The sequence below is a fragment of the Scyliorhinus canicula genome, chromosome 21, assembly GCF_902713615.1.
Source record: "Scyliorhinus canicula chromosome 21, sScyCan1.1, whole genome shotgun sequence".
NCBI classification, from domain to species: Eukaryota; Metazoa; Chordata; class Chondrichthyes; order Carcharhiniformes; family Scyliorhinidae; genus Scyliorhinus; species Scyliorhinus canicula.
Window position 1 is genome coordinate 56,961,325 of NC_052166.1, and position 19,110 is coordinate 56,980,434.

The window sequence follows — 19,110 nt, forward strand, 5'->3', positions numbered from 1 at the left end:
ATGGACAAAGACTGGGGTATTCAAAGAAAACAAAGAAATAGGCAGAGGCGGTAAATGGGTATTTTGTATCTGTCTTCACGATAGGTGACTTGGGAAACTTCTCAAAGATTTTTGATGGTCACGAGCTGATAGTGGGAGATGAAATGAATAAATCAGCATCATCAGAGAATGGATGCTAGGAGAACTATTTGACATAAAAGCTGGCAAGTCTCCAGAACCAGATGACTTGCATCCTTGGGATTTAAAAGTGGTGAGACAATTAGCAGGTGCATTGGTTATAATCTTCCATAATTCCTTGGATTTCGGAAGGGCTCCAGCAGATTGAAAAATAGAGAATGTAACACCTTTATTCAAGAAAGTAGGAGAAAGCAGGAAACTATAGGCCAGTTAGTAGCCTCACATCTGTCATACAGAAAGTGCTAGAATCCATTATTAATGATACTTAAATAATCACGATTTGATCAGGCACGGCCAATATGGTTTTGTGAAATGGAAATGGGTGTTTAATCTGTTAAGAGTTTTTTTGACAAAGTAACATTCAAGGTGGACCTGGTAGATGCGGTGCACTTGGATTTCCAAAAGATATTTATGGGTGGCATGGTGGCACAGTGGTTAGCACTGCTGCCTCACAGCACCAGGGACACTGGTTCAATTCGGATCTTGGGTGACTGTGTGGGGTTTGCACGTTCCCTCAGTGTCTGCGTGGATTTCCTCTGGGATCTTCAGTTTCCCTTCCACAGTCCAAAGATATGCAGGTTCGGTGGACTGGCCATGTTAAATTGCCCCTCAGTGTCCAGAGGTGTGTAGGTTAGATTACAGGGTTGTGGGGATTGGGGATGGGAAGTGGGCACAGGTAAAGTGCTCTTTTGGAGGGTCAATGCAGTCTCGATGGGCTGAATAGCCTCCTTCTGTACTGTAGGGATTCGATGATATACGGTACCAGATCAAAGGTTACTTCACAAAATAAAAGCACGTGGTGTAGGAGGTCACATATTGGCATGGCTAAAGGATTGGTTAGCTAACAGGGAGCGGAGCGCAGGGGTTAATTGGTCTTTTTCAAATTGGTAAGCTGTAACTAGTAGAGTGCCACAGGTATCAGTGCTGTGTCCTCAAAGATTTACTATCTATATCAATGACTTGGATGAAGGAACTGAATATATGGTAGCTAAATTTGCCAATGACACCAAGAAAGAAAATATTGTCATGAGGAGTAAGAGAGATTGCAACGTGATTTGGACAGGTTAAGATTTGGCAGAGGGAATATAACGTAGGTAAATGCAAACTTGTTCACTTTGGCAGGAAAAGTAGAAAAGCAGTACACTACCTAACTGGAGAAAGATTCCAGAATTGTGTACAGATGGATCTAGATGTCCTGGTCAATTAGTCACAAAGTTAGTATGCAGGTGCAGATTAGGAAAGCAAAGGAATGTTGGCACATTGCAGGAGGAATGGAATATAAACATAGGGAGGTTTTACTACATCTGGAGTATTGTGTGCAATTTTGGTCTCCTTATTTAAAAAAAAAGATATAATTGCTTTAGAAGCAGTTCCGAGAAGATTCACTGGACGCATTCCTGGGATGAAGGGTTTGTCTTATGAAGAAAGTTCGGCCTATACCCATTAGAGATAGAAGAATGGAGGCGATCTTATTGAAACATAAAAGATCCTATGGGGGCTTGACAGAGTGGATAGCCAGAGGTAGTTTCCACTTTTTGGACAGACTAAAACTAGGGAAAATAGTTTAAAAATAAGAGATCTCCCTTTTGAAACAGAGATGAGGAGAAACATTTTCTCTAGAGGGTCCCTGGTGAGACTGGGTCTTCGAATTTATTCAAGACAAGAGTTAAGACAGATTTTTGTTAGGCAAGAGAGTCAAGGGTTTTGGGGGAGCAGACAGGAAAGTGAAGCTTGATGAGCCATGATCTCATTGAATGTTGGAGCAAGCCCGAAGGACCAAATGGCATATTCCTGATTCTTTTCTACTTCTTGATCGTCAACTCTTTCCCTTTTAGCAACTCATAACCAGGGCTTTGCTGGAGAATAAGCATCCAGTCAGAAACGACTTCAATACGCAAGATCTGCAGCAAGCATCCCAAAGGGAATACACATTAAGGCATCACAAAGGGAATGTACACTAAGACAGATGTAATCAAGGCTTGGCCTATGCATGGGAGTCTGATGTACACACTGCCGCTTCAGATACTCCTACAGTGGCAAATCCAATACAACGTTTGGTTTAGTTTGCCCATAATAGCCTTAATTTTTTTTTATTTGTTCAAGGGACGTGGACGTCACTGGCTGGGTCACCATGTATTGCCCATCCCTAATTGTGCTTGAGAGGGCAGTCAACCACATTGCTGTGGGTCTGGAGTCACATGTAGGCCAGACCATGTAAGGACTGTGGATCACATTTCCTTCCCGAAAGGACATTAATGAACCAGATGGGTTTTTACAACAATCGACAATGGTTTCATGGTCATTATTAGACTTTTGAGCCAGATTTTTTTTTATTGAATTCAAATTTCACCATCTGCAGTGGCGGGATTTGAACACGGGTCCCCAGAAGATTACCCTGGGTTTCTGGTTTACTAGTCCAGTAACAATACCACAATGCCACCACCTCCCCCTGTGATAGTCTATCAGTCTAAGGAAACGTCACTCAATACTGGTGAGATACCGCAGCTGGCAATTAATTGTTTTATGAGATTTTGCTTCTTGATGCTAAAATCTAAGAGCAATTTCTTTAAACTCACTTTAATGATTTTGCTTCTTCAGTTGAAGTTAGTGGTCCCACGTTCAACGACACAGGTTCCTTTTTCTTATCAATCTAGAAAGATGTAAAACATCCAAATAAAGAAAAAGACACATAAATAATACACGCATGTTATATTGCCGTTCTAGAAACAATGGCGATGTCAGTGTGTAAACATTCTTTATTTGTACTCTAAGTCTACGTATATAGATTATTGTTTTCTTTTCCCCCTCCTTCCTTGAGCTCCACTTATGGTGGTGCATTCTGGTACCTCACTCAGTTGGCCGCTCTTAACAAACCAGTCTGAACAGGCTATTCAAAAATGGGCCTGAACAACAGAGCAGATTCTGAACTAACGCGCGAGCCACAGAAACCTGCCAGAAGAAGCCGCTTGATAATCATTAGAAGCAGCAACTTGTAAATTGGAGGGGGATCCGAAGGGGAGGCAGAGAGCACAGAGTCTCACTCTATGCAGATGATCTGCTCCTCTACATCTCGGATCCACAAAGCAGCATGGACGGAATCATTGCGCTCCTGAAAGAGTTTGGAGCCTTCTCGGGCTACAAACTCAACATGAGCAAAAGTGAGATCTTCCCAGTACACCCGCAAGGGGGGGGGGGGGGGGGCAGCACTAAAGGGGCTGCCGTTCAAACAAGCCCGACACAAATTTCGCTACCTGGGGATCCAAATAGCCCATGACTGGAAAGTGATCCACAAATGGAACCTCACCAGCCTGACGGAGGAAGTAAAAAAGGACCTGCAAAGATGGAATACACTCCCACTCTCCCTCGCGGGGAGAGTCCAGATGATCAAAATGAACGTACTGCCCAGGTTCCTCTTCCTGTTTAGATCCATTCCGATCTACATCCCCAAGACCTTTTTCAAAGTGCTGGACAAACTTATCATGGCGTTCGTATGGGGGGAGGTAAAAATGCTAGGATCCCAAAGAAGGTCCTACAAAAAACAAAATCCAGGGGGGAGCTAGCCCGCCCGAATCTACAATTCTACCACTGGGCGGCAACAGCCGAGCGAGTAAGGGGATGGATCCAGGAGCCAGAAGCCGAGTGGGTGCGTGCGGAGGAGGCCTCCTGCATGGGGACCTCCCTCCGGGCCCTCGCCACGGCAGCACTCCCATCCCCACCCAAAAAACACTCCAGCAGCCCAGTGGTGACAGCCACCCTCCAATCCTGGAACCAACTGCGGCAGCAATTTGGCCTGACCAAAATGTCGGACAAGGCTCCCATCTGCAACAACCATAGCTTCACACCAGCACTGACTGACGCCACCTTCAAAAGGTGGAGGCAGGACGGGGGGGACACTGACAGTCAGGGACCTATACACGGACGACAGGATCGCAACACTGGACAAACTGACAGAGAAATTTCGGCTAGCTGGGGGGAACGAGCTACGGTACCTGCAGCTCAAAAACTTCCTACGAAAAGAGACAAGAACATACCCACAACCGCCACGACAGACACTACTGGAAGACCTACTGGACGCAAGTATCCTAGAGAAAGGGAACTGTAGCGACATGTATGACTGACTGGTAGAAAGGGACGACACCATACTGGACGCAACAAGAATGAAATGGGAGGACGACCTGGGGATGGAGATAGGGTGGGGACTCTGGAGCGAAGCACTGCATAGGGTCAACTCTACCTCCACGTGCGCAAGGCTCAGCCTGACGCAACTAAAAGTGGTACATAGAGCCCACTTAACAAGAAACCGTATGAGTAGGTTCTTCCCGGAGGTGGAGGACAGATGTGAACGGTGCCAAAGAGGCCCGGCCAACCACGCCCACATGTTCTGGTCTTGCCCCAGACTTGTGGAATACTGGACAGCCTTCTTCGAGGCTATGTCCAAAGTGGTGGGGGTGAGGGTGGAGCCATGCCCGATAGTGGCGTAGTGGCGGTCTTCGGGGTCTCAGACCAGCCAGATTTAATCCTGGGGAGGGCGGACGCCCTTGCCTTTGCCTCCCTGATCGCCCACCGTAGAATCCTGTTTGGCTGGCGGTCAGCAGCACCGCCCAGAGCTGCAGACTGGCTGTCCGACCTCTCGGAATCTCTCCAAATGGAGAAAATCAAATTCGCCATCCGAGGGGCAGACGACGGCTTCCACAGAACGTGGGAGCCATTCATGCAATTGTTCCGGGACCTATTTGTGGCCAACGTACAAGAGGAAGAATAGTCGGGGGGCCAAGAATCAGGGGAAAATGGACGGGAATCGGGGGAAGGTAGCCGGGGGGGGCTACGGGTTCATTATGGGGGTTTGATGGCTAGCTAAGGCCCAAAACCAAACTATAAATAAATGCCTATAAACATGTGTCTCGGCCATATTGGGGAATATAAAATATGTATGCCGGCTAAAGGGGGCGGCCACAGTTGTTATTACGAAGATGCTTACCTGTAAATATACATGTTAATTTTTGCGTGTTTTTTTTTCTCTCTCTCTAATAATTTGTAATTTGTTGGATATAAAATATGAAAACTCAATAAAAAACATTCATTAAAAAAAAAGCAGCAACTTGCCTTAGATCCTCCCCCATTTTGGGGGCTTTCACTACAAGTGAAGCACTTAATATTTTGACCGTTTAAAGAATCTACAGCAAAAAATGAAGCACCCATGTATCAGAACTATCTATTAGGTCTTTTGTGCATAAATCAAAGAAATTAATTGTTGCCATGGGTAATTTCAATATAACGAAAATATGTTAGAGAATGTTTAAAAAACTGAGCTTTGCCTGAAACTCATTTTTTTTGGTGATTATTCTTGTTTTAGCACAAAGGATAACATGATTTACGTATCTGGTGATCTACCAGTTGTCCTTCAAACGTGGAAGAAATTTTTAATAATGTACAAGAAAATCTCCATTATCCATCAAACTCTGGGAACAGGAAGTGCAGTTAATTAAATATGCAAGTGAACTAAACTGTAAGAGCTCTGCTTTTTCATCTGATCAGAAAGCTCCAGGTTCATCATGCGCTTGTTGTGGCCTTGCAAGAGAGATGCAGCAGTGAGCAGAACCGAGGGAACATGGTGCTCGAGTGAAACCCTGAGACCAGAGCGAGGGGCAGGCCACCAATTATCAACTACCAGCGAGTTTAACAAATCAAATCAGATCCCACCCCAGAATTCTAGTTAATAAAGGATTTCGGATGATAAAGTACCATTTAACAGAGATTTCACTGTACGCTGAAGGATGGTTTGTGATCAGTGGGACGTATTATCACCCACAGGTACAGTCAAATATCACAGGTGCCATTACAATATCAAACTCAATCTTGTAAATTGAAACATTTTCCACAGCTTTGTTTACAGTGAAAAACAGTATATACCCTTTTTCTTAAAAGAACAGAAACAGTGTACTACATTAACACAAAGTCTTTCTGGTAATTTGGAGCCATCGTTGATTTCTAATTGTTATGTAATTTTTCTGAGACAGATTCTGACGTCAATTAGATGTTATTTCATTCGGGTGGGAAATGTTCGGGATTGGCAAACTTTCTGTAATCCCCAGCACAAAATGCTTTACCTCCTTTTAACTGATTGTCTGGAAATTTCCGCACATGACACCACATTTGAAAACATACATACGGAATGGACATTTTACTCCACAAGCAAGGAGCACTCAAACAAAACTAATGACCATGAATGAACTGACAGTGCATTCTCTTTACATCAAAAGGCGGAAAAACCTAAAACAGCTGAACAACTAAGCTCACTCTGGGGATTTCCTGACCGCTCAAATCAGTGAATGCACCATCTGGTAGAGTGCCATGTCATTCAGACCAGGAACGTGGTGCATTTGATCCCAAAGCTGTGCTGAGGTACCAGATCTCGACAGGAAAGCGAAGTTGGCGTTACAATTGAGCTCAGTGTCTCCAGTAAACCTTACTGAAAATAGGAATGTTTAGTAAGGATATCTGGTAGGCCCATCAGTCAAACAGTCTACTAACGATCACAGTCAAGACTCACACAAGAAAAATAACAATCAGGAAAATAGCCAGTAGTTGTGAATTTGTACTCCAGCAAATGTCACTGATTTGATAATGCAGAAAATTAGATATGGTGCAGGCAATGTGGATATATTACTTCAAGAAAACAGCTGGAATTCTGTAATGATAATGTGGCAAAATAAAGAATTTACTAACCCTAAAAAACAGAAAGGCTGTGATCTAAATGATTACTGATTCACACATGTGTCAGCGTATTTCCATATTACCATGCCTGCTCAGCCTCTCACCTCTCCCTGCATATTCAAGACAACATTCACAGTAGCTAGTAGAGTACCAAATGATGGAGCAACATCAGAATCAAATGCTGGAGTAGTAAAGCTCAGGACAAAGAGCATATCGTATTCAGCCAGATCCAGAGACTGTGGAAATAAAATATACACATTCAGAACAATGGAAAGGAGGGGTGGGGTACCCATTAACATCTCTCTGTACATTTATTAAGGCAAATGGGGCCCATTCACACAGTAGCTGAGATTCCAGGAATATGAATTTTGTTAACCCATAAAATGCCCATCAGATATACTCTATCTAATAGGTGAGCCAGCGCGATTAAGTGAATTCAAATCATAATACACAATGGACATTCACACAAGGCCTTCCTCCAACCATAAAACCTGCATTTCCGAGCCAGGCTTTAGGGAAAAGGGAAATATGGATTCCAGTCTTTCCATGCAGCTCAAATGTTTGTTCTATTAGGTCAAACAAGCAACAAAAATCACGTATGGGGTGCAATTATGAAAGGGGATTGACAAAAATATGTTGCTTTGAAGAACCAATAATATCTTTCATGATAAAGAATTCTTATTTTAAATTGCTGAGTCTCAGCAAACAACTATATTAAACCATCATGAAGAATGGGCCCCAATTCAGCATATCCACAAGGTTACGGAGTTTGGCTCAATTGGGATGGAGCACAGTATGTGATTTAACTGGAATAGTACTCGCCATGTCAAATTAAACACGTTCACATCTTCGATTTTGTGATGCATGCATGCAACAGGAGGGTGAACATCATGGAATACAAGGAGTGCGGCCATCATTAGGGAAAGGTATTACTGCATTAACATCTCCAAGCCTGCGAAGCAAGGGTTTCAAAATGCTCGCCTGGTTGGTAGAAAAAGCTTTCAGTTTTGCGGTATACACTGGGAATCTAACAATCAACATTCATACTTACCATCAGCCACTCTGTGTTTGTTTGGGACTAAGAATACATGAGCAATAATTATTTACCTGGTCCAGCAGTATCTGGGAGAGATCAGGGGTAAAGTGTCGAACAGCTGCCAAAGTCTTACTCAGAATCCGGAGCAGACTGGACTGGACTTTTAGCAGTGCGCGCTGCTCCATCTCCTCTTTCTCGGTGTTTTGCTGTTTTGTTGGAGTCTGAGTGGGCTTTGGTTGCCGCGGAAGAATTGTAGACGGAATAGTTTCACCATTCTTCACCTGAAGAACACAATCACATTTAATGAAATCATTGTAGATTTTCTCCTCCCGGATTCGCCACAGTTGTATATATAGCAAGGAATAGAAGTATCCAGAGTTGATTTTTTATAACCAGTTGCCAACAGACTTCATTCAATCTGCAAGTGACTGCTGCAGGAGAGAATTTCAATTCCGTCTTTTTATAAAACAACAGAAAAGACAGAGTACCTGGTAAAACAGTTTTGAAAGCAGGCAGCTAAAAAGTAACAATGTGGAGGTAATCAAAACAGTAAACAGGGCAGAGGCAGTAAATGTAAAAGATCACTTCAAACAAAACTCTATGCATTTTCACACTTTCAAAATGCTATTCACCAGCAATAAAAATGGCTGCAGTCCATTGTATAAAGCAGCCCATCTTTCACTTACCTTATAGGCCACTATAATGCAGGTCCTCATCAGGATAAGACAGCCAGTTTTAGTAAACAAATATTGATCAAATGCTCACCTTGTAAAAGCTGGGAGAAATTCTCATCCCGATGAGTGATCCTGCATGACCTTATTTTCTTGATTAACAATTGCCTGAATTCACTTTTACACAATTGTCAGCCTTTTGTGACGGCAACTCTACTTGTGAGTGACTTGATTGAAACATATGCTGCAGGCACAACATTTATCCCTCCTTCTCGACTTAATATCTCCAGATACAGGGACCAATCAAAGGACTTGTTTTTCTATTTTGTTTTTAAACCATTGAGAAAAGTATGAGAAGATTGCCAGCAGAATAGCTATGTCATTTCATTCATAAAACTCATAGCTCATCATTCAAGGGCTTGTACCCATCGGAGTTCAGATGAAAGCCGACCTTTTTGAGACATACAGGATTCTCAGGGGTTTGACAGGGTAGATGCTGAGAGGCTGTTCCCCCTGTGGAAGCGTCTAGGACCAGAGGGCATAATCTCAAAGACCGAGATGAGGAGGAATTTATTTTCTCAGAGGGCAGTGAATCAGTAGAATTCTTTACCGCAGAAAGGGCTGTAGAAGCTGGGTCGGTTAAGTATGTTCAAGGCTGAGACAGGCTGATTTTCAATCAGTAAGGGAATCAAGGTATATGGTGGGGAAAGTGGAGTTGAGGATTATATTAAATTAGTCACGATCCCATTGAATGGATGGGCCGAATGGCCTACTTCTGCTCCGACACACAGCCATGGGCAGCACGGTAGTACAGTGGTTAGCACTGTTGCCTCACTGCGCCAGGGTCCATGTTCGATTCCCGGCTTGGGTCGCAGTCTGTGAGGACTCTGCACGTTCTCCCCGTGTCTGCGTGGGTTTCCTCCGGGTGCTCCAGTTTCCTCCCATAAGTTCCAAAACACGTGCTTTTAGGTGAATTGGACATTCTGAATTCTCCTTCCGTGTACCCGAACAGGCGCCAGAGTGTGGCAACTAGGGGCTTTTCACAGTAACATTCACTGCAGTGTTAATGTAAGCCTATTTGTGACACTAATAAAGATTATTATTACTCGAATGGCACAAATCATCAGGTAGAATCATATGATAAGCTGAGGGATTTGCTTTTTTCTTTTAATTGCGCTCATCTTGAATACCATTAACCACATACTTTTTGAAAAGTGTGCTTTAAAAATTTGATACTTCACAAAATGATAGCCAAAATGCAATTAAAAGACACTATGTACTGACCTGCAGGTAGTGCTGAAGCACTTTGGGGCTGTGAAGCAGAAAAGTACATGTCTGGCAAAGGTAACAGAGGTTCACCTGAAATACACAAAACAAGGGTTAGCTACAACAATAAAGAATACTTTATGCACAAATCCCATTGGTCCTAGACTAGGGAAGAGGATTTTTAAAAGGCCAGGATACTTGTCCCTGATTACATATGATTAATCAGTGCAACTGAAATAATACAATGAGAGGATTTCAGTTTCAACTATTTGAGTGGAGGGTTCGATTACTCAAGTTCAAGATTACACCTTGTCTGAGCAAAGGTTTACCTGCACATCCCCAAGGAGTTGGGGTAGGTGAAAACGCCACTCTTTGATGAAGTTGGAGAGTTGAAGAATGAACCCAACCGTGTGATCCACCTCATCCAGGCAAGCCAGGCTCTGCACCTTCCGAACTGCATCCAAGCACTATGGAAGAAGGAGCAAAGATAATGTCAGATATGGTGATACACCTAAAAAAAACTCAATGCGGTGTTAAACAAATCCATCTCTTCATCATTTAAAACTGACCTAAAGCCATCAAAAAAAATAAAATCCAATGTTTTGCTCCGGACGAGAATGTTAAACAACTGGACTTTTCAAAGATATAATTCAAGCCAGCTCAGTATTAACAGCAGAAAGTGGTGAGCGGTGAGTTGTTTTGTTCAGATCATGGTATTCTTCTGCAGAGTGCACCATCTAGTGGCCTGGAAGACATTTACTATAGGTCTCATCTTAACTTTGGCAAATGGATAATAAGAAAAGCCAAGTAAGAACACCACAGTTGGCTCTGCTGCACAGGCGCGAAGTAAAACATGTTGGAACCTAATAGTTGGAGGGGATTCAATTGTCTTGTCAGAGGCATAGATAGGTGTTTCTCTGGTTGCAAATGAGACTCCTTAGCGGTATGTTGCCACCCTGGTGTTAGGGTCAAGAATGTCTCAGAGCAGGCAGCATGGTGGCACAGTGGTTAGCACTGCTGCCTCATGGCCCCGAGTTCAATCCCGGACCCAGGTCACTGTCCGTGCAGAGTTTGCACATTTTCCCCATGTCTGCATGGGTCTCACCCCCACAACCCAAGGATGTGCAGGGTGGGTGGATTGGCCACACTAACTTGCCCCTTAATTGGAAAAAATAATAATTGGGTACTCAAAATTTATATAAATTTTTTTTTAAAAAGAATATCTCGGGCAATTACAGGACATTCTTAAGAGGGAATGGGGGGGGGGGGGGGGGGGGGAAGGTGAAACACCAGTGTTTGTGGTACACATTGGTACAGAAAGGTCCTAAAAACAGAATATAGGGAGTTAGGAAGTCGACAGGTACCACATGCTAGTAAGAGCAGAAATAGCAGGATATATTGGGTTAATACGTGGATGAAGAGATGGTGTGAGGGGGGGTTTCAGATTCCTGAGAAATTGGGACTGTTCTGCGGGAGGAGCAGTACAAGCTGGGCGGGTTGCACAGGATTATGAAGACATGGCTGAGGGTGATCAGGGATAGAAATTGAACATTCAGGGGTATTCAGTATTTAGGAAAGGCAGACAAAAAGGAAACGGCGGTGGAGTTGCATTGTTGGCTAAAGAGGAAATTAACGCAAAAGGAAAAATATTAGCTCCGACGATGTGGAATATATATGGGTCAAGCTGAGAAACACCAAGAGGCAAAAAAAAGTTAGTGGGGGTTGTAAACAGACCCCTAAACTGTAGTGTTGATGATGGGAATGGCATTAAACAGGAAGTTAGAGAAACATGTGATAAAGGAACATCTGTAATTATGGATGACTTTAATCTATATTTTGGCTGGGCAACTCACATTAGTCACAATGCCGTAGAGGAGGAATTCCTGGAGTGTAAACAGGATGGTTTTTTTGGACCAATACGGTGAGGAACCAACTAGAGAACAGGCCATCCTAGACTGGGTACTATGTAATGACAATGGAATAATTGGCAATCCAGCTGTGTGAGACCCCTTGGGGATGAGCGACCATAATACATTTTTCATCAAGACAGAGAGTGACGTAGTTGATTGTGAGATTGAGATCCTGAATTTTAATAAAGGAAACTCTCAAGGGTATACGGCATAATGAAATGAAATGAAAATCGCTTATTGTCACGAATAGGCTTCAATGAAGTTACTGTGAAAAGCCCCTAGATGCCACATTCCGACGCCTGTTCGGGGAGGCTGTTATGGGAATCGAACCGTGCTGCTGGCCTGTTTGGTCTGCTTTCAAAGCCAGCGATTTAGCCCTGTGCTAATCCAGCTATGATGGATTGGGGAATATTACTTAAAGGGATGACAGTAGATAGGCAATGGCAAACATTCAAACAGCGCATGGGTGAACTGGAACAATTGTTTATTCCCGTCTGGTACAAAAGTAAATCCTGAAAGGTGGCCAAACCATGGCTTACAATGGAAATTAGAGCGAGTATTAGATCCAATACACATTGGCCAGGAATAATAATAAACCTGAAGATTGGGAGCAGTTTAGAATTCAGCAAAGGAGGACTAATGGATTGATTAAGAAGGAGAAAATAGAGTAAGAGAATAAGCTTGCGGGGAAAATAAAATATTACCTCAAAAGTTTCTATAGACATGTGAAGAGAAAAAGATTAGTGAAGACTTACAGTCAGATACAGGGGAATTTATAATGGGGAACAAAGAAATGGCTGACCAACTAAATACATACTTTGGTTTTGGTTTCACAAAGGGAGACACAAATAACACACCAGAAATGTTGGGGAACATAGGGTTTAGTGAGAGGGTGGAACTGAAGGGAATCTTAATTGAGAAATGGTGCTGGGGAAATTGATGGTAGTACTGATGGTCGATAAATCCCATGGGTAGTGGGGAAAATTTTAGAGTCCACTATAAAAGATTTAATGGCAGAGCACTTGCAAAACATGGTAGAATTGGACAGAGTCAGCATGGATCTACCAAAGAGAAATCATTCTTGACAAATCTACTGGAATTCATAGAGGATGTCATTAATAGAGTTCATCGGGGGGGGGGGGGGGGGGGGGGGGGGGGAGGCAGTGAATATGGCTTATTTGAACTTTCGACAAAGTCCCACATAAGAGATTAGTGTGTAAAATTAAAGCGCATGGGATTGGGGTTAGTGTAATGAGGTGGATAGAAAACTGTTTGGCAGACGGAAAACAAAGAGTCTTTTCCGAATGGCAGGCAAGATTAGTAGGGTACCGCAAGGATCAGTAATGGGACCCCAGCTATTCACAATATATATTAATGATTTAGAAGAGGGAACTAAATGTAATATATATCCAGATTTGCAGATAACACAAAGCTGGTTGGGAGGTTAAGATGTGAGGGGATGCAGAAATACTTCAGTGTGATTTGGACAAGCTGAGTGAGTGGGCAAATGCAGGATAAATGTGAGGTTATCCACTTTGGTAGCACAAACAGAAAGGCAGATTATCTGAATGGCTATGAATTAAGAGGGGAATGTGCAACAAGACCTGGGTGTCCTCATACACCAGTCGCTGAAGGTAACCATGCAGGTGCAGTAGACAATAAAGGCGGCAAATGGTATTTTGGCCTTCAAAGTGAGAGGATTTGAGTATAGGAGCAGGGATATATTGCTGCAAATACACAGGGCCTTGGTGAGGCCACACCTGGAATCTTGTGTGCAGTTTTTGTCTCCTTATCCAAGGAAGGATGTTCTTGCTTTAGACAGCGTGCAGAGAAGGTTTACCACACTAATTCACGGGATGGCAGGACTGATGTACGAGGAGAGATTCAGTCGATTAGGATTATATTCGCTGGAGTTCAGAAGTGGGGTTGGGAGAGAATCTCTTAGAAGCCTGTAAAATTCTAACAGTACTAGACAGGGTAGATGCAGTAAGGAAGTTCCTGATGGTGGAGGTAACCAGAACCAGGGATCATAGTCTAGGATACGAGGTAAGCCTTTTAGGACTGAGAGGAGGACAAATTTCTTCACTCAGAGGATGGTAAAGCCTGTGAAATGCACCAGCACAGGAAGCAGTTAAGGGCAAAACATTGTGTGTTTTCAAGAAGGATGAAAGGATCAAAGGATATAGAGGGGAAAGAGGGAACAGACTACAGAGTTGGATGATCAGCCATGATCATATTGATCAAAGAGCCAAATTCATGCTCCATTTTTTTGTTTCTATATAGGAAAAGGAACAATACAGCCCTTCAAACCATTCAACAAGCTGAAGTTCAGCATCAACTTCATTTCCCCACTCTATTGATTCCATTTAGTGCCTAAAAATATATCAATCTGTCTCTAAAATATTGAAATTTTCAGTGCCCACAACTACCTGAATGACGAAATGTCTTCTCACCCCCTCATTCATATGGCCAACTTTTAATTCTGGGACCATGGTCCCCACTAGACTTCACTCAGGGAAAGCAGCCTCTCAGCATCTACCCTGTCAAGACTTCATATGTTTGAATGAGACCTCTTTCTTTTAAACTACAGAGAATAAAGGCCAATAATACTCAATATCTCTTCACCTCCAATCCAGTAATCAATCTAATGAGCCTATGTTGCACTACCTCTCGGTATATCCATTCTTATTTGAACAGTAAACAATTAAGGATGGACAGATCAGTAGTTAAAATGCCAGAGCACCGTTTAACAGTTTGTTTGATTTAGTTTCCTTGGTCATTTGATTTGCACCAACAGTGGCCTCAACAAGGCCTCCTGAATGAATCAGCAAAACGTTTCACCAACAATGTGCTTCAGACATTTAGTTTAAGCATTTGTGGGTCTCCAGTGAATAGGCTGCTGCGATAACTACCCCCATGAAATGTTGGTAAAAATTATGCTAAACAGTGCTGTAAAAACAAATGCAAAACTATTTGTAGAAAGATGATAAGAAAATAATCTTTAGCTTCAAATAAATTCCACAAGTTTAGTTTAAAAAGCATTTAAAAAAATCATTGCCCCCACCTGCAGTATCCGCTCCTGATGGACCCCAACAAAGTCTAAGGCTTCTGAAAGGAAGTTATAGCGCAGTGATTTCAAAAGTCTTTCCATCAGTGACATGGTGAGTCGATAAACACCTGGCCAGGAGGGGGCATCCAGAGACTTGCGTGAAGATCCCAAAGTCTGAATTATAGAAAAGATAAATAGAGAGAGACATTAACCTGGGGGCCAGTTTAGCTCACTTGGCTAGACAGCTGGTACGTCATGCAGAGCAAGGCCAGTAGCGCGGGTTCAATTCCCGTACCGGCTGAGGGTATTCATGACCTTGCCCCTCGCCTGAGGTGATCCACAGGTTAAATCACCACCAGTCAGCTCTCCCCCTCAAAGAGGAAAGCAGCCTATGGTCATCTGGGACTATGGCAACTTTACCTTATCTATTGCACCTAAACTGGTAGAGCATTCTCTGCGTTTTCAGTTCATTTCAATAATTGAAAATCAAAAAGTTAACGATTAGGATAATGAGCCTTCTCACTTAGCTCATCCAAAGAGCCTAGGCAGTGGGTTTGTGGTATATCCATAAACAGATCTGATACAATTATGCAGTAGACATGATACTGAAGACATGATACTGCACTCAAGATAACATGTAAAAGCATAATATTCTTCTGAGTTGATTTAAAAACTTGCGGCTATGCATGTTTCAGCATCTTAATATCAGGCCGAAAAGTGAAAATTCTGAAGATTGTTAAACAACTAATTGGAATTAAAAGATTGCTTCAATTCAACATCACAGAGGCGTTAATCAATCATTACTTGGGGAAAGGAAGAGTTGGCACTTAAATCAAATAAAATTGAAGAGGATAAGTATTGAAAGGAAACACGGTAGCATAGTGGTTAGCATAATTGCTTCACAGCTCCAGGGTTCCAGGTTCGATTCCCAGCTTGGGTCACTGTCTATGCGGAGTCTGCGTGTTCTCCCCGTGTGTGCGTGGGTTTCCTCCGGGTGATCCGGTTTCCTCCCGTAGTCCAAAGATGTGGTTAGGTGAATTGGCCATGCTAAATTGCCCTTAGTGTGCAAAATTGCCCTTAGTGTTGGGTGGGGTTACTGGGTTATGGGGATAGGGTGGGGGTGTGGGCTTGGGTAGGGTGCTCTTTCCAAGAGCCGGTGCACTCGATGGGCCGAATGGCCTCCTTCTGCACTGTAAATTCTATGATAAGTAGCATCATGAAATTAGGGACATTAAAATAGTCAAATATAACACTGAGGAAGTGAATTATGAAATTCATTTCTATACAATTAGAACATAGAAACATAGCACGAACAGGACCAGGGGTTTGTCAAGAACATTATGGATTTAAAAACTGCTTTGTTAAAGTTATAAAAATGAGGAAAAAAAGTCAATTAAAATTGCTCCATTCACAGGGGTTATCAATCTGATCCATTATCTAATCGCCATAATTCAATCCTGATTGGTTGCCCGCCAAAGACAAACACCCTCCCCAAAGCCCCAACAAAACAAGAACCGTCATATCCATTCAATATTTTGGTTATTTTTTTTGCCTCGACTTCTCTGTGACAACCTCCTCTTTGTTGACACTCAAGCAAGTTCAAGTTTACATCTTAACTGGTTTACCAATGTCACTCTGTGAAGTAATTCATTTTGGTAGGAAGAACACAGAGACAAGATATAAAATAATGGAATAAATTCTAAGGGGTGCAGCAGTGGAGGAACCCAAATGTATATGTGCATAAACTATTGAAGGTGGCAGGACAGGTGGAGTTTTAAAAAAATTATTTCATGGACTTCGCTGGCTAAGCCAGCATTCATTGGCCATCTCTGCTTGCCCTTGAGACGGTGATGGTGTGCCGGGTGGCAAGGGCCCGGGTTCCATCCTGGCCCCGGATCACTGTCCCTGTGGAGTTTGCACATTCTCCCTGTGTCTGCTTGGGTCTCACCCCCACATCCCAAAAGATGTGCTGGGTAGGTGGATTGGCTGCGCTAAATTGCATCTTAATTGGAAAAAAAAAGAATTTATAATAAATTTATAATAAATAAATAGAGAGACGGTGGTGGTGAGCCGCCTCCTTGAACTGCTGTATTCCATGTGGTGTAGATACAACAAAAGTACAGCGACACAGTTGCCAAGTTAGGACGGTGTGGCTTGGAGGGGAATTTGCAGGTGGTGTTCCCATGCACCTGATGCCCTTGTCCTTCTATGTGGCAGGGTCATGGGTTGAAATGTGCTGTTCAATGACCCTAGGTGAGTTGTTGCAGTGCATCTTGTATATGGTACCAGATAATAAAACATATGTCATCCTGGGCTTTATTTCTATAGAGGCAAGAGTACAAAAGCAATGTTTATAATGTATAAATCACTGGTTCAACTTCACCTAGAATATAGCAGCTCTGGGCACCGCATTAGAGACGGTGAAGAATAGATTCACGAGAGCAGTTCTAGGGATGAGGAAGATCAGTTATGTAGATATGATTGGAGAAGTTCGGACTGCTCTACTTGGAGACGGTTAACAGGAGATTTGACAGAGACACTCAAAGTTATGAAGGGGCTGGATAGAGTAGATAGCAAAAAACTGGCCCCATCAGTGGAAGGATCAAGAACAAGAGGGTTCACGTTTACGGTAATTAGCAAAAGAAGCAATGTCATCTTGAGGAAAAACCTTTTCATGCAGCGAGTGGTTAGGATCTGGAATGCACTGCCTGAGAGTGTGGCGGAGGTAGGTTCAATCGAAGAATTCAAGAGAGAATTAAATTATCTGAGAATGAAGAATGTGCAGGGAAATGGGGAGAAGCCAGGGTAATGGCACGAGGTGAAATACTGTTCCAGAGAGCCAGCACAGAAACAAAGGGCTGAATGGTTTTCTATGCTGTCACCATTCTATGATTCTAAGCCCTCAAAACCCAATACAATTTCAAAAGCACAGAGTTTAATTGAAAACATTATCTTAATGAGACACACACAGAGGTATGACCGTCACATGTAAATTATTAACCATACACCATGATCCACTTTGATCTCCATGAAACAACCCTCATTATTCTGTGTACTACTCTTCAGTCTTTGTTACCTGGGTAGTTCCATTGGTGCTGAGCTGGTAAACGCTTAGGAGTGGCAGACAAATGCTCGGTAGGACACCGGCTCCTGCTACCATAGTTGCTCCCTGAAAATAAAAAATGAGAAAACAGATGAATTAATAAAACAATTACTCCCAAGGTATGTGAATGGCCTTCGCTGAATCATAATTGCATTCGCTGCTCCCAGTGCAGTCTACTCTACTTTGGAGAGACTAAATGCAAACCGCTTTGGAGAACCCCCCCCCCCCCCCCCCCCCCCCACCCCCAAGCAGGACCCAGACCATCCTGTCGCTTGCCATTTAAACTCACCATCTTGCTCTCACAGCCACATGTCCATCCTTAACAAGATGCAATGTTTCAGTGAAGCCTAACGTAAACTGGAGGAACAGCACCTCATCTGCCGATTAGGCACGTTGTAGCCTTCCGGTCTTAACATAGAGTTCAACAACTTCCACTTGGGCAACTGTTCCTAGTTGCCCTTTAACACACAGCTCTCAACTTCCATTCACACATTCTAATCTCTTATGTGCCACTATCAGCATCCTTCCTTGCCTTGACCACCCCAATTTCCATTACATTTGTCTTCTGTCCTGGACATCTTTATCTATCCCCACCTATTGCTGGCTCTCTATCCAGCCCCACATCTTCACGTCCCCCTGTTAAAGTATAAATCTGACCCTATTTCCAGTTCTCTCTAGCTTCAACAAAGAGTCATCCAGACTTGAAACATGAGCTCCCTTTTGTCTCTACAAATGCTGTCAGGCCTGCTGAGATTGTCCAGTATTTTCTTTTGTTGTTTCAGAACCAGCATCCACAGTAAGTTGCTTTTACCTTGATATCCAAAGAGACCTGGTTGTCCTTGTTCATGAACCACTAAAAGATAGTGCGTAGGTGCAGCAAGCAATTAAGAAGGCAAATGCTATGTTTAGCCTGCATTCCAAGGGTATTTGAGTAGAGGAATAAACATGTACTGCTGCAATTGTATAGTGCCTTGGTGAAACCCCATCTGGAATATTGTGTACAGTTTTGATTTCCTTATCTAAGGAAGGATTGACTTGCCTCAAGAGATTTAAACAAAGGTTCACCAGGCTAATACATGGGATGATCGGATTGTTTTCTAAAAAGAGATTGAGGAAACTGGGCCTGTATTCTCTAGAGTTTCGAAGAATTAGATGATCTCATTGAAACTTAGAAAATTCTTATA

General features: G+C 42.9%; 1 protein-coding gene across 3 annotated transcripts in view; it reads right to left on the reverse strand.

The window, feature by feature from the left end:
• The window catches only part of nup188 (nucleoporin 188), a 126,211-nt gene that overhangs the window by 12,887 nt on the left and 94,214 nt on the right, over window positions 1-19,110 (reverse strand). For 2 of the 3 annotated variants that reach the window (XM_038781467.1, XM_038781468.1), the window contains 7 exons: window positions 17,900-17,992; window positions 14,839-14,997; window positions 10,194-10,331; window positions 9,883-9,957; window positions 7,999-8,208; window positions 6,996-7,127; window positions 2,754-2,827 (listed from right to left, as the gene is read on the reverse strand). In XM_038781467.1, the coding sequence (XP_038637395.1) occupies window positions 2,754-2,827; window positions 6,996-7,127; window positions 7,999-8,208; window positions 9,883-9,957; window positions 10,194-10,331; window positions 14,839-14,997; window positions 17,900-17,992 (881 nt within the window). The remainder of the gene's footprint in view (window positions 1-2,753; window positions 2,828-6,995; window positions 7,128-7,998; window positions 8,209-9,882; window positions 9,958-10,193; window positions 10,332-14,838; window positions 14,998-17,899; window positions 17,993-19,110) is intronic. The other variant, XM_038781469.1, reaches the window with a different exon arrangement.